The 16,842-nt window shown below is 33.7% G+C and overlaps 2 protein-coding genes across 4 annotated transcripts in view; both read right to left on the bottom strand.

Annotated features, from left to right (window-relative positions):
• Positions 1 to 687: 687 nt before the first annotated feature.
• LOC143243785 (uncharacterized) lies at positions 688 to 8,607 on the bottom strand. The gene is made up of 2 exons (XM_076487443.1): positions 8,422 to 8,607; positions 688 to 1,680 (listed from the first exon to the last, which is right to left on the bottom strand). Exons 1-2 carry the CDS (start codon positions 8,458 to 8,460, stop codon positions 796 to 798), a joined length of 924 nt encoding a protein of 307 aa, XP_076343558.1. The 5' UTR covers positions 8,461 to 8,607; the 3' UTR covers positions 688 to 795.
• Positions 8,608 to 10,639: 2,032 nt separating this feature from the next.
• The window catches only part of Arp5 (Actin-related protein 5), a 32,335-nt gene continuing 26,132 nt past the window's right edge, over positions 10,640 to 16,842 (bottom strand). For all 3 annotated transcript variants that reach the window (XM_076487441.1, XM_076487440.1, XM_076487442.1), the window contains 5 exons: positions 16,724 to 16,809; positions 15,173 to 15,256; positions 13,529 to 13,646; positions 11,972 to 12,083; positions 10,640 to 10,901 (listed from right to left, as the gene is read on the bottom strand). In XM_076487441.1, coding sequence (XP_076343556.1) covers positions 10,696 to 10,901; positions 11,972 to 12,083; positions 13,529 to 13,646; positions 15,173 to 15,256; positions 16,724 to 16,809 — 606 coding nt within the window. In that variant the 3' untranslated portion in view covers positions 10,640 to 10,695. The remainder of the gene's footprint in view (positions 10,902 to 11,971; positions 12,084 to 13,528; positions 13,647 to 15,172; positions 15,257 to 16,723; positions 16,810 to 16,842) is intronic.

Genomic DNA, 16,842 nt, shown 5'->3' with positions numbered 1-16,842 from the left:
GTCTGGTGCCTCCAAAGTCGCACCCGGGAAGGAAGTTCAAGCGAGCATTATATTAAACAAGGTAAGTGGGGTACTTTGACCTCGTCGTATGTACCGTGTATAACTCCCTATACAAGTGGTTCGTGGAATCGGTTAATAATATGCTTCTGTAAACATGAATGAACTTGTAGAGAGTGAAAACAACAGCTGTTGCCGTCGGATACGAGCGAAGATCAGAACAGGTACAGAAAGACATAAAAGGACGGGGAACGAAGCCGGTGCATCCAGTTTGTAAAACTAAAACTAACTGATTAACTGATTACGATCACTCATTAACAGCTACACGTTATATCTGCCGCCTGTAATTGAAACTGTTATTACTAGTAAATAATGGATCAGGATCTAAGAAACAAAACCCAAAAATAAAAACAGGCGCTGTGAGAAATGTTTCCTGAGAATCGAGACGTAAAATTCCTGTTTAATTTCGCACAACGACGATATGCCGTGTTCACGTGTTTAATTAGTGGAGTGAAACTGTAATGTTGTCATCCATTCGAACACATAGACGTGGCTGGTTTTATATGCATTTCATTAAAATGTAAATTAAACATAAATAAAACATAAACACAAAAATCGTAATTCGAACATAATCAGTACGGCTATTCTACACGTAACACTTAACACATTCTGAAGTATTAAGACGATACATTTCTCTAATTTCTCTAACATTAAAGCACAGTTTAACGTAAAGTGAATACATACAATCTTACGTACAGTTCAGTGATGTTCATATTAACATATATACTATTTTGGTTATTAGAGTTGCATAGAATGTGTTGATAAGATTTGGATTCCTTTCATAGATAGAGCATTATGGCCCTTTGAAATGTTGAACTCATTATGTCCGTTTGACTTACATCTGGCCACTTCATTGGTCAAACATGGAATCTCTTTCATCCCGCAGCTTGCATTTTCTTTGCATCTCATGCTCTCTTCTGTTTCTGTACAAGAGTTCCTGTTTGACATCTGTATTGCGAGTTTTAAAAGAAGTCGTTTTCTCAATTCTGCGTCATCACCGACTGTCCGTTTATTCGTGGATACTTGGTTATTGTCATCGTGCAACTGAGAACGAGGATATTCTGTTTTTAGCACGTTTGTTAGGTCGTGGATAACATGTTGTCGTAGTCGTCCTAAATGTTTTAAATGTACCACGTTATCACAATAAACAGATTTTTTGGATGAATGATTCTGTTTGGTAGAATCATTTTGAGTGTTTTTATCATTCGTTGTGGTCGTCGAAGTTGCATCTGGGGCTGTACGAGTCTCCAGATGAGAACTTCCTCCAGTTTTCCTATTTTCATTTTTCACAAAATTACTCAAACTGTGCTTTAGTCGAACCAGTTCTAGCTTCTGTTTCGTGATTATTTCTTCTTTCTCTTGAAGCAGCTCCTCAATCCAGTGTTGTTCTTTTTTAAGATCGGTTTGAAATCGGAACAACTGAAGGACAATTTCCCTCATTTCCCTGTCTCTTTGTTTTATTATCAAACACGCTCGTGCTTCCTGCTTTTCTGCATGCGCTTTCCATGAAGCAGCCACTTGTTGAGTTTTAGCGAGTTGACACGACATTTGTAGTTTAGTTTGACGAAATTCTCGTTCCCTCATCATCAGCTTCGTAGTCAGTCGGAGCACGTCGGCTTCCAGCTGAAAGAAAGGTACACACTTTTACTTATTTTGCAATGATTTAAGCCATTAACCAGTCTACCTTTTGCATATAAAAATAATACATTATCATTCATTGTCAAATATTACATTAACCAAAGAATGTAATTGTGTTATGTTTGAGTGCAGAGCTAAACAATGTATTATCTTTATTGTGTCCATCGCAGGTACTGAACCCCAAATATTGGCCTTGTAAAACCGTCAAAACTCGCCGATGTGTCACAAGATTGAGGGGAGGGGCAAGAAGACAATTTTATGAAGAAGTTAAGGGTGCTTTGTTACAATATTTAACAACTTTACGCATACACAAAAACTGACGTATCAGGTCATCCCTCAAGTAATGTCCGATTTTAGGTTCAGATAAAAAAAAGGGATTTCAAACGCTTTTAATGTTATTTAATCAATAACGGATGTTCCATTATTATTAATTACTTCCTGCCAACGATTCACAAGCTTCTGAATGCCACTTCTAAAACATTCTTGGGGTTTGGAGAAAAAATGTAGAGAGGGTAGTTTTGACATCTTCATGTGTTCCAAAATCTTTTCCATCAAGATAATTCTGCAAACTTCGGAACAGATGATAATTAGATGGGGTAAGGTCTGGAGAATAAGAAGGATGTGGAAGTTTTTCCCAGTCTAGCTCTTCAATCTTTGCAGATGTGATCCTTGCTGCATGGGGCCGTGCATTATCCTGGTGATCAAAGAAGGCCCCTTTTCTTTCAGTGCAATATTCAAGCACTTTAACTGTTGGCAATGAAAGTCTAATGTAATCCTTACAATGAGTGGCAGAAACTTAAAGTGGATCACATCAACGATATTCCACCAAACTCTTAACAAGACTTTCCTAGAGTGGAGGTCCAGTTTCCACTGATCCATTGTCTGCGGCGCTTAAAATTTTTATAAAATATCCATTTTTCATCTACATTTACCTACTTGTCCAAGAAAGGTGAGTTACATTCACGAGAGTGCAGAGAACTGCAAATGTCCACTCTTGCTCTAAAGTTGGCTTCTGTCAAATCATGGGGCACCCATTCTCCATGTTTTGACACCTTTCCAAGCTGTTGTACATGACGGTGAACTGATAAATGGGTTGAATTAAGCTTTTGTGCTAGTTCTTCAACTGTTACGGTACAATCTTCATCAAGTGCAGCCAGCAGCCAATCATCATTAAACTCAACAGGACAACCTGAACGTGACGCATCACTTAAGCTGTAGTGACCTGATCTGAACTTCTGAAACCACCTTCAACATTTTCTTTCAGTTAAAGACTCCACACCATAAACACCTTGAATGTTTCGTGTAGCTTCTGCTGCACTGTTGCCTTTTTTTAAAACTTATAAAGCATTATATACCTAATGTGCTTCTCAGACACATCCATCTTAATAAGGTTTTATTTGATTAATGATCTAAAAAAGTGGAGTTGAGTTAGTTTCTTTTATTTGTCTGAACATTTTCATACACGTCCTACTACATATTTTAGTCATTAAAGCCTTCTACAAAGACATAAATGATGATGCACTTTCTGTATTAAATTTTCAGACACTATTTACGGGACGACCTGATATTTAACTTCTCTACACTTACGATCTAGACATTCAATGATTAGCTCAGAATTTTACTTACTGTTATATGTTTAAAGATATTGATAAGTTGTCAACGTTTTTGTGAGACACCAACCCTTTACTTGTTACTTTCTTGTCCTACAATTTTTTCGTTAAACACCAATCCTTTATTTGTTACTGTCTAGTGGTACAATTTTTTTTGTAAAACACCATCTTATATTTCTTTACAAGGCGCTCAACTTTTTCCCAACTGCAGGTACTGAAGAGTGGATACAGTTGTAGGTTTCAGCACCAACATCTTGCTTTCCCAATTTAATCTTCATTTACTCTTCCTTCTTTAACATCTTACACTATCAGAACGGAGGTTAAGACTGATAGACAGCGTATCCCCACTCGTTACGTGGGCCCTACTACATCAGTCACCTCCAAAACCCAGGTTACATCTTATATCCCACATTATAGCCTGTGACTTGTAACTTACAAATTGTTTACACAGTTGTCTTCCGTCACAAGCTTGGTTTTGCTTTTGGTATTAACATTAACTAAACTATTGAAATAATGTTTATATATATACACACGGCCTTCGAGCTAAATCAATGTTATTATGCAATCACTTCGACGTTAACAATAGCGGTAAGGGTATCTCTACAACTTAAACAATTAAAGTAAATAAAAACAACAAAAATTTTGGGTTTAAGAAGTATCAATGTATAAACACATCTCGGGATAAACGAGTGCAGTATGCAAACATCGTTTCGCTAAAACAATGCAGTATATATAAACATTCCATAACTTTAAAAATGAAAGTACATAGCGAAACAAGGTTAATGGTCGCTTGTTGAGGCAAAACGCACTTAGAGCAAGCAACCATATCAGACAACTCCCGAAAGCAGAATTTTTAATGACATTTTCCGAACCGCATATACACATCACGGGTTCCTTTCATTCCGATCAATTCAAATCACAATTGACGAAATACTAATAATCTAATTTTTTTACAACACTCACTGAATAGTGGTTATTATGGATGAGTTTCTTACCTTTAGAAGTTCGGCTCTAAAGAACACTGAATTTACTAATACTAAACGCGACCACTATTAATAGACTCTTCAAAATAAAACATATTACAGCATTCCGGAGAAATAATCTCATATGTTTACGTATTACGTTGTCCTTTTTTTTTTTTGATATGTCTCTCCCCAAAGTCATTTTTTTACAGTAAAACTTTCAAGCAACGTTTTCTGTTTTGATGGTTCCGCGGTAGGCTTAATGACTTGGTAACCCTAAAATAAATAACATCCTAGCTTTACACTTAATTAAACAAAAACATTATTTTTATTGGTCGGAAAAAATATCTTTTAACCAATAAGGGTATTAAACAAAGGCACGCATAGTTCAGTAGTCGATTAAACCGTGTTTTTCATTCTACATGGCGTTTTACAAGCTACTGCTTATCGTATCAGCACATTAAGTATTAAAAAAAAAAAACCTATAAGACGCAAGTTTTCAATAATTTCTAATTTACCAGATCCCATGTTGTTTATTTTTCTTTTCATGATTGTTTGTTGATATATACAATGCTACATAATAGTCTAAATAAAGGTTAAATTGGTTTTCTTAGACCATAAATGTATTAAGAATGTATCTGATGTTCCTAATACCAAGAGACCATTTCTAAATGTAGAAGACCGATTGCTCCAATCTTATCTCTCAGTTTCGTGTTCCTCAATTCGTTAATCCGCTATCGATCAGTCTTGCTGGTTTATCCCATACTACTTCACAAGCTATAGAAACCATTATAGATCTCTTAACGTTGCAAAGGCGTCACTAGGTGCTATAAAGACGCGGGGCATTTTGTTTTAACGATGCGAAGCAACTTTCAACAAACCTTAAACTTCCAGATATCATTCATATTTGAAAACGTTGAGGCACGAAAATTTAGATTTCTAATTAGAAATTTCGTTGTTTTGGTCCCACAAGAATTCCTCAATTCGAGGGCTGCAGCTTCCACTACACAAATATAGGGTAATCATAACACAAGCTCTGTTTTTTAAAAAAATAAATATTAAGTTATATGCTTATATTTTACCAATTAATAATGTTTTTTACGAAATGCTTGAAACTAATTACAGAATACAAAAATCACGGTAACGGTGCCAGGATACTTTCGTTAGGGGGGGGGCTGAGGTAAACTGTGGAGGGGCTTCCCGAAATGCCATCAATATGAAGTACAGATGGTATATTATAATAATGTGAATACCAAGGTACATTTCAGAAAGGTGTGCTATTTTGAACTGCATTTTCAATGCAGTTTTCATTGGAAACTCATACTCTGATTAATAATTCATTATTACAAATTAGAAACAATCTGTTTATGAAAATATGCGTACATGTAAAAGAGGAAGCTCACCTAAAATACAGCGCATGAGTTTCAGTGCATTCAGTATTTTGCTATGGGACGCATGACACATACTTCCGTCTTAATGGAGACGTTGAGTTCTGCATATCTATGTCTCTTTGATGTTAATTGTTAAGCAACAACGACGATTGTGTTTTCCATATTTTATGAATATATGTAGGTAACAATATTGGGGGGCTGGGGGGGGGGCTTGGCTCATTTGGGGGGGTTCAAGACCTCCCCCCGGCGCCGCCACTGAAAAATCACAAGCTGTGCAATTCATTAATTTCGCTGATAATCTTCTATTTTAATGATATAATTTTCAAGCGTATACGACAAACAAAAGGAAGACAAATACGACCTGAACGCTATATTCAAAATCTAATAACGTGGTTAAGTTTTAAAGGTGCTTAGTTTTTCACAGCAAAAGTTATCGTCTGCAAACAAAACCCTTAAATTTGAAATAAATTTCGGGGTCGAGTTTAAGGGGAAGCTCACACTTTTTCTGTAAGTTTGGTTTGAATTTCGCGTAAAGCTACACAAGGACTATCTGCGCTAGCCGTCCCTAATTTAGCGGTGTAAGACTAGAGGGAAGGCAGCTAGTCATCACCTCCCACCGCCAACTATTGAGCTACTCTTTTACCAATGAATAGTGGGACTGACCGTATAATTATAACGCCCCCACGGCTGAAAGGGTGAGCATGTTTGGTGCGACAGGGATTCGAACCCGCGACCCTCGGATTACGAGTCGAGTGCCTTAACTACCTGGCCATACCGATTCTTTTCTCTGAGAGAGTAACATTACGTAGCAGAAAGTACAGTGGTTTAAACCTTTTTTTTTCGCCAGCGTAATAAACGTTGCATTTACACACTTCTCTTGTAAGTGTATCACGTCCTTATATTTAGATATGTAAGACTAAAATAAAAAGTGTGAATTGGAAACATTCAGTACATGTACTGCCAGCGTTAAAACGTGCACCGTAAATTTCTACAAGGAAATCAACGTATACAAACATCAACTTTGTACGAGATGTAGTTAATGGAAGCAATGTGAAAGACAGAACATTTATAGGAATAGGTTGGTATTGATGTGGTGACACGTTTGTGAGTTTAAAATAAATATAAATTAGCGAGATCAAAAGCTAACTCGTATCCTGCGATGCACAATTCGCACGCAAAGCAGAAATTTGCAAAGGATAGCTGCAATAAGATTAAATTTGAAAGCAGTTTTGCATGATGTACATATCTCAAACAATCATGTGTCTTTTCGCATGAAATCCACAAAGATCCAATGAAAAATTAACAAACTAATCGTTCTAATACTGCACAGATGGGTAAAATTTTTAAGTGAAATTATCACAAATTGTATTGTAACAGCAGAGCATAGAATAATAATTTGTCTTGTCAACTATGTTCTAAAGCAACTTAGTCTGTGTTGGCTTTGACCAAAAAGAAACAATTATTTGAAGCTCTGAATATAACTGTGCGAACTAACAGTCTAACAAAAATGTATACAATATATGTTACTTGCTTTAATATATTATTCCAAATCAATTGCTTTTTGTTTGTTTGTTTACTATTCAAATTTATCACCAACAATTCACAGACACCTACTGTAAGTAATTCGGCCGAAACAAACTGATAGTAGTAATTAGGCTTCAGACTCCCAGTTGTAAATTTTCAATAGGAGTCATTGCATATGCCTATTTAAAACTACAAAATTCTTCAACGAAAGAACGTATACTTTGTACAAAACTTTAAATACTGTAAGCAACTCCACTAGAACTATATAAACATAATAGGTTTACACCACAAAAACAGAAGTTTCAAGCTAACCTCACCTGCGTACATTCGTGTGAAGAAAATAACCTAGGCTTATTGATGGAATATTGGTGACGCTATGTTGTGTACATACCTATCTAGCGGGTTTTTTATATGAAGTGTAAAGGTACTTGTGGGAAACATGCGTCAGTCGTTTTTAATTTTGAAGTACAACAGCTAGTAAAAAACTACCTGATCACGCTGGACCATATTTTGAAAGCTGATTTCAATATTCATTGGTCAAGATTAGCACAAACGACGCCCTTTCAGCCGTGAGGGCGTTATAATGTGACGTTCAATCCCATTATTCGTTGGTAAAAGTGTAGCCCAAGAGTTGGTGGTGGGTGGTGATGACTAGCTGCCTTCCCTCTAGTCTTACACTGCTAAATTAGGGACGGCTAGCACAGATAGCCCTCGAGTAGCTTTGTGCGAAATTAAAAAAAACAAACAAAATAGTCTATATCTACCAGCTTCTGACTATGAATGAGGCGAGTGATTAGAAATGAACACGAGTACAGCCGTAATTTGTTATAAAAAGCTTCTGGTATCAGCTCACTTAAAAACACAGAATATCTTAAGCCTAAAAATTAGCTTAAAAAACTACTGTGATACGAAAAATTGGCTGATGCGAAGTTGCTGTTTTGTGATACGTTTTTATTTTTATCTTAAGCCTACTTTATCTTATATGCATATCTATCGCCCTCCAGATAAACAGAATCAGTTTAGCGATCTTGGGTAAGATAAGTTTTAACTGACATGTACGTTTATCAAGTGTCTTTAATATCATATAATATTACAGGCAATGCTACTCTATTTGCAGTTCAGAAAATTTGAAAACACAATCTTCATTATTTCAGTTACTAAAAAAATCCTTAACTTTACATTATTAAAGGACCCTCTTTTAATTTTGAGAGACATAACGTAGATATTAAAAATACATACTTCAGAGACTGGACGCAAGTGTGGTTCGTCTCTCCACATCCCTGTTATGTTATTCCGTTAAAAAAACAACAAACAAAAAAACTCAATTCTAGCTTCGTTTCATCCGTCAATACAGGATCCGGAACGCGTTAACGGTAAGGCGACAATACGGATTGAAAACATAACAGTATTTGTCAAGGAACCAACTTTCTTTCTCTCTTTACAGGACTAGTTCTTTTGTAACACACCTAACAACTTACTAACAAGCAACAAAACGGTCAATCACCAGCTTAAGTTTCCCATGTGTTTGGACTCGACAAGCATAACGTCACGTGATAGCCCTGACGTAGGGGGTATTACCGGAAATACTACTTGACGATCAGAGCACCAAAGAGGAATTACCACACCAGAGGGTGTTTGTTAGCGTAACCATGTTGAAGGCTGTGGTGATCTCTGAGAAACAGTTACTATTTATTTACTATGACGAAATTAAAAAAAAATGTGTGTACTAACAACACTTGTATGTTCTGTGTTCGAACCCCAGCATATATGTCTGTTTTCTTCACTTCATTGACTAGCATTGTTAATTACTTGACTAAAACTAGAGTTTGAAACCTAACAACGTTTACTGAAAATAATAAAACGCGCGCGCGGTTAAAACGATTCACCAACGTGTACCCTTCACCATCCACTAATTTTTCTTTTCCTCTTATTCCAATGAAAACCGTAATAAATACTATTTTTGACATACAGAGTTTCTTTAACATCTTTCTTTGAATTTACAACATGGCCAACATTTTACGTAGAAAACACGTGCTTAAATTTCCTGTAACGTTCTTTCGTACACTGATTTAATTAGTTATCCAAAAGGCAAGTAATTTGCTGTTATATACTTTACGTAACCTTAGTCGCAGATGAGATTTTACAAACATGGTCTGTTTACAAGGAAAAATGCGCTTTTAAATATAATATTAGCTAACAGAACTAAAACAAAAAATGTATGAAATACAATGTCTCCTTTCGTTTTCACTTCTGTAATGACGAAATTAGATTCTAATTCTACGTTCTGATTGGTGGAAAGCAATGATTGACTTATTTAAATAATTAAGTACTTCTGCCTTTATATTCAATTACAGATGGATGTGTAGTCTTGTGTGAAATTTAATTACAGATGGATGTGAACAGTCTTGAATGAAATTTAACTACAGGTGGATATGTACAGTCTTGAATGAAATTTAATTACAGATGGATGTGTAGTCTTGAATTCAATTTAATTACAGATGGAAGTGTAGTCTTGAACTTAATTTAATTACAGATGGACGTGTAGTCTTGAACTCAATTTAATTATAGATGGACGTGTAGTCTTGAATTAAATTTAATTGCAAATGGATGTGTACAGTTTTGAATTAAATTTAATAACAGATGGACGTGTAGTCTTGAATTAAATTTAATTACAAATGGAGGTGTACAGTCTTAAACTAAATTTAATTCCAGATGAATGTGTAATATTGAATTAAATTTAATTACAGATGAATGTGTACAGTCTTGAACTAAATGTAATTACAGATGGGCGTGTAGTCTTGAATGCAATTTAATTACAGATGGAAGTGTACAGTCTTGAATTAAATTTAATTACAGATGGAAGTGTACAGTCTTGAATTAAATTTAATTACAGATGGATGCGTAGTCTTTAATTCAATTTAATTACAAATAGATGTGTAGTTTTTAATTCAATTTAATTACAGATGGATGTGTACAGTCTTGAATTCAATTTAATTACAGATGGACGTGTAGTCTTGAATTAAATTTAATAACAGGTGGATATTTACACCCTTGAATTCAATTTAACTACAGATGAATGTGTACAGTATTGAATAAAATTTAATTACAGATGAATGTGAACAGTCTTGAATTAAATTTAATTACAGATAGATATGTAGTCTTGAAATCAATTTAATTATAGATGGGTGTGTACAGTCTTGAATTCAATTTAACTACAGATGGATGCGTACAGTCTCGAATTCAATTTAATAACAGATAGATATTTTCTTGAAAAGTATAAATGTTCATGCATCTGAACTTGTTAGTTACTTCATTTTTCTAACCTCACTTGCAATGATGGTCCAAATATTTGAAATAAAAACAAACAAGACCTCAACTGACCTTGGAGAACATTCATTGCAAGTCTATCATTTTTCTTGTAAAATCAAGAAGCAATATTGAAACTTACATGCCTAAATGCATATGTGAATGATTTATTGTTATTAAATATTACACAGTGAACTTTCCAAAATTCTAAGTTTTCTCTACCACTAAATTTGGAACTGCTGCTAATTTTTGACTGATCATGGCTGGTACAAACCAATTAGAAGCTATGTGTTCTTTAAAATACTCTCCTCCTTTCTCTAAATATTCTGCCTTTGTAGTGGAAAAGTTCCTCAGGTTGTCTCCAGTTAAACTCCAGATCCGAGCTCCCCTCCAAGCATCAAGTACTGGGTCAGCTGATTAGTCAGAGAAAGTTTGGAATTGAATAGAGAAAGTTTAACCTAAAATAGCTTTAATAAAATGTGCTTTATACAAGTAAATTTTTTTACACATCAACAATTATTAATCACAGACCTGTAGAAATGTATCTCTATTTACAGGAACATAACTTTTCAAGTGTTTAGCTCTTCTATTTCACACTCAGTTCACAATTTTTCTTAAAATGTAAAACAGTAAACAGTTTCTTAAATTTAACATTAAAGTATAGTTTTCAAAGGTTCTTGCTTACTAAAAAAAATGACAAACGTTGGTAAGTATTTATCTATGACTGCAAAAATAAGTGAAAGAAAATATAATCTATAATTTCAATGATGTGTTTACTTATACGCTTATGAACTCTTAACAGCTTACTGTCAACTCTTAACAGCTTACTGTCAGTTAAGAAGCTATTGATTCGAGTGGTTCTTAACAGCTTACTGTCAGTTAAGAAGCTATTGATTCGAGTGGTACTGGAAAACAGTCTTTTCAAAAGTGCTCAAGTTATTTTTTCCTATATTTCTGTTGATCCTGTCTGCTTTTGATTATCGTGACTGATAATTTTAGTGTCTTTCAGCAACACATACATAAGGAAACGTATATTGATCAGAGCTTTTGTTGCAATACTTTTTAACAGCTAAACAATTGTTAAAAGCTATTATATTCCTTATTCTAATTGTATGTAATATTAAATGCCTGAACTATGATTTCCAATGACACATTTAACATCTATCTGATCTTTACACAACAGGATTATCACAGATCCATTCTATACACCTACAACTTAACGAGTTAACATTATAACACCTGGTTTAAAATTACAACTCTAATTATTAACTCTTTATTAATAACAATAAAAAAATAAATAACAACAACATAAGACAGTTGCCCACTTCTTTCATACAAAAACAAAACATAATAGTGATGGAACTTCATTCATAAAGTAATAGATCACAGGAAAATTTCAATAGTACCAAAGTTTTGTTGAACAACAACGAAAAGATATACCTTCTAATATGATACTGTTAAAATTAACAAAGCCCATACGTACCTGCAACTGATACTTTAAAGGTTGACTGAAATGGTCTCATTGCTAAAAGTTCACTTTCTATCCTAGATTTGAAGCCAGAAATTGACACACAACCACTAGTAAGAAACACATTCTGAAATAACAGAAATCATACCAATCAAATAATTTAATGCTTGAAACAATTATGTAACATCTATGCTCCAACCCTTCCAAAGGAATAAAGCATTCTAGGAAACCAGTGACAAAACCAAACAAAAACTTCATGATAGCAAATTTTGTTTAAAAAAAATGTACATTTCAAAGGAAAAATACAAGATATTTAACAATTTCTACATCAAAAGCAACATTTGCTTATCATTGATTTGTCATATGATAAAGAATATATTTTGACAACTGATGCTTTTGAGCTACTTTATTACAAAATCATTGTTTTAATTACTGTGTAACAATACACAAGATTTGAATCAGCTCTGAAATGATGTTATTGGTATAAAAATACAGCAGAAAGCTTTGTAAGGGTTTAGAAATAATAATGAAAGAAACCTGCAAATAGAAGTATTCTGTTTATAACCTGTCCTTATACTGTTTGTATGTTCACATAAAAAGAACTAAAAAGTTTTAATGAAGAGATTTTAAAGTAAAAATGTCAAAAAGGCTCAGGAAACAGTTTGAGAAGTTAGCCTCTAAACTGGAAATATGCTTTTACATTTAGAAGTTTATGAGCAATGACGTTAATTCCCAGTACATATTATTTGCACACTTCACTTGCCAACATATTCCAAAACATCAAATCTCTATCCATCATTACTAACAACAAACAAGTTAGGCCTAACCCTTTTAATTTCATCTGTTATTCTAGGAAATTTATTTTAGTACAGATAAAAAAAATCTAAGGAATCTAGCAGAATGTTAGAAAGAAAAGAATAGGTGGATAGGTGAGTATATTATGCTAGGAGTTTTCATTACAATACATTTTCGCCAAATTCCTGAATGTTTAATACCTGAAGAATTAAAGTTGAATATCTAACTATCATCAAGAATCAAAGTTTATTAGCTACCTGAGATCAAGAATCAAAGTCACTCTTTCATGAAACAGATCAGTGTGGTACATTTAAATAAGAACAGAATACACCAGTGGCAAAAAATTTCTTCTTGAAAGCCATTTGCATGTATTAATCTCAATTAAAAACTCACGTCATAAGTACTATGAACTATAGTCAAACTGTCACATAAGTTCATGCCCAACTATGTAAGTGGGAGATAACACACACACACATAACAAACAGTACACATTCAGTTACAATGTTAGGTTCTTGTCAGTTATACTGACAACCAGCAACACTGGCAACCGAGGATTGTTACACAAAGAACAACCAAAACAACAACATAAAATCATGAGTGGAATTCAAACTAGTTCCAGTGAACCTTTAAAATATTATATACACAGTTAATACAACAATATCAGGCCATAGTTTTGTTGTTAAGCTACAATGACGAATGGAACGTTACCAAAATGTAACTGATTTTTACACCTATTACACATATGATGTAAGTTAATAGCACTATTTCCTTTCTTACCTGTGCCAAGAGAGCTTGCTGTTGAGTAGAAAAATTAGCAAAAATACCCTCTACAATCTCAGCTACACCAGCCTGTTCGTGACCAATCATGCAGGGTTGAAATAAAAGTTCGGGCACTCTATGGAAGTAAAATACTGAACTATTTGTACAATGTAATAAGATTTTAATGCATTTCATATACTAACATAGTTTTGTACTTGGAAACAATTATCTACTTACAATACTGTAAATAATGATTTTGAAATATATGTAAAGAAATCTGAAACTCATATCAATCATTTACTTAAGGACTTAATGACAATGTCATCCCTGAATCTTCCACTGAAATCAAAATTCCTTAAAACCTCAAAATATTGAGAAAGAGAAAAAAAATCAATCATTTCAAATGTTAAAATCCCAACTAAGTTCATGAAATTTAGTCAAAAATTCAAAATATTACATTTATTGAAATGTATACAAAAACAGAAGTTACAAAATAAATTACACCATCTAATAACTTGTTTCTTATATTATTTATAATAAATTTTACAGAAAACTAATTCCTAGTTTGTTTGTTTGTAAAATTTTCCAAAGCTACTTGAGGGCTATTTACACTAGCTATTCATAATTTAATAGTGACAAACCAGAGGAAAGGTTGCATCACTTACCAACTTTTGGGCTACTCTTTTACTAAAAAATAGTGGGATTGAGCACCACATTATAATGTCCCATACAGCTAAAAGGGTGAGCATATTTAGCATGATGGGAATTCGAACCCATGACCTTTGGATTATGAGTCGAGTGCCTTAACCATTTGGCCATGCAATAGACTCTAGCCAACACCACCCACAACCAAACTCTTGAGTTACTCTTTTACCAATAAATAGTGGAATTGACCATCATAACACACCCAAGGCTGAAAGGGTTAGTATGTTCTGTGCTGAGAATTCAAACCTACAGATTGTGAATCAAACACCCTAACCATCAGACCATAGCAGACCTTCTTTTGCACAAGGTTACTTATGGACTATCTACACTAGACATCCTTGATTTAAATGTCATAGCAGCTTCTCAATATTATCTACTGTCAACTTCTGGGCTCCTGTTTTACCAACAAAGATTGGTACTGACTGTCACATTATAACACATGAACGGCTGAAAGGGTATAAGCATGTTTGGTGATAGAATTCAACCACATGACCCACAGATTGTAAGTCGAGTGTCCTAATCACCATGCCATGTCGGTCCAATTCCTTCTAGACTAGTTCCATCCAGCATACAAAAGTTGGAAAACAAAAGAGAAAAATTTACTAACTGAAATAATTCATAGTTAAATGATGGATTTAAAACTTTATTTCATCTTTTGACCATGAACAGACTTAGAAAAGTTACAGGATCATGTGACTTTCAATCACTAAAAACCAGACAAGTTTTACATCTCACTAGAAATATAAGAATAGAAATCACTTCGTTTGTGTGGCCACAGTAGTATATAAAAGTAACTTTTAAAAAGATGTCAGAGCTACAATAGAAATCTGAGATTATATATAAAATGTTATAAATGTGAATAAAAATTTAAAAAAATATTTCTATGATGCAGAGTTGATTCCAGCATTATCTAGCATTGTATCTGGTAAAATTATAAAAATATCACTTTGTTCTCACCTGATTCGTTCCACACCAAGATGGAGCTGGTAATATTCAGCGATGTTCAGAGAAAACCGGTGCTCTGACCTGTAACCTGACTTACTAGCAAAAGAAAAATATTTATACTCAGTACAAAATATTAACCACAACACCAATGTTTCATGATCACATTAAACTTGTATAACATCAGAAGAAAAAGAGAGAGTATACATGTTTCAGTGAACAACATAATCCATTATCTTCAGGAGACAGGAGGACACAAGGCTCATTTATTTACTTGAATATACATACGTGTACAACTGGCATATTGGTTAGTGGTGCTATTTAATGTTTACCTTTAAATTAAGAAATGAACTAATCTGAATTATAATTTACAATTTGATACCAAATTTATTGATGCAAATGGTAGTTCAATAAAATTTTGAACAACAAACACAATGACACGGCCCTTGATCCATGACCCATGGTGATAGGGTTAAGAAGTCAAATGTGACTTTTGTAATGACTGATATATTTTCATTCATAATAATAGGAATAACTAATTCATTGTTAACAACTTAAATGTTACTTGTTTACCCTGATGGTGCAACACTGATTTAAATAAAATTGTTTTTTAAAAGTCATATTTTACTCATATTTTTTTAACAATGAATACAACTCTCCAATCTGCACTAAAACCTTTCAATCCCATTCTTTATCCAGATGCTTGAGGTATTTGAAGGTACATGTCATGATAGCAACTTGTGTACACACGACCTGTGGAAATGTTTCAGTTGGAGTTCCTTCTTAATTATATTGTGTACTGTTACTTAGGGCATATGAAGAATTTTTGTTATAGACCAGTGTTCATAGATTCTTGCATGTTGTTGAAAGATGCCCACTTTTTTGTTTACCACAATGGGTTATTCCCTGTGTTAGGCTTCTTTCTTGATGGTCCTGGTACCCCAAGCTGATTCACATTTCTGTTTTCCATGAAGTACAAGGAATATTTCCTTGTAAATTAAAAGACATTCCATTTTTGATATATCCTTATGAATTAAGTGTATAAATAATACCTTATGATGAAAAGGGCTATTACATACCCTTCCCAAAAAATGATAAACTATAAATGGCATCACACTAACTATGATATACTAAAACTGAGATTTTATACCAGTTGTGGTAATCTCCTGATTTGCATATCCAAAATTATCCAAATGTTATGCCCTCAACCCTCAGTATTCATCACATGAAAAGAAGTTCCTTCTAAAGAATATTTTTACTTTGAAATTATAATAAAACCTTGCTTTAAATATAAATTAACAAACAATCAATTAAATGTTTTTATGCCCAAAAATGTTTACTTAATTTGAATTACAATTCTACACATCTACATTCCAAATATTCATCAAGCTGGCTTGTCTAAGAACAAAATATTCAGTCTTCCCAACACATCATTGAACATCTTCTACAGGTATACAACAATTTGTATAAGGAAGCAAGACAAAAAAAAAAAAAAAAAATACAAATGCAACAAACACAAGTATATTTTGAAATTTATGTATTACCATTACTTTACTTTCACCTTACTTGCTAACTTCACGGTTGTATTCCGCTATGATTTCTTCCAATTCAAAAATCTTGTCTTGTTCATCTTCACTGTGTTCTGCCGAGACCTGTCACATCAGATAGAAATGCTACATTTGTAA

Source organism: Tachypleus tridentatus, chromosome 2, assembly GCF_004210375.1.
Source record: "Tachypleus tridentatus isolate NWPU-2018 chromosome 2, ASM421037v1, whole genome shotgun sequence".
NCBI lineage: Eukaryota > Metazoa > Arthropoda > Merostomata > Xiphosura > Limulidae > Tachypleus > Tachypleus tridentatus.
The sequence above is the reverse complement of the archived record's forward strand: the minus strand, read 5'-3'. Positions and strand labels throughout refer to the sequence as shown.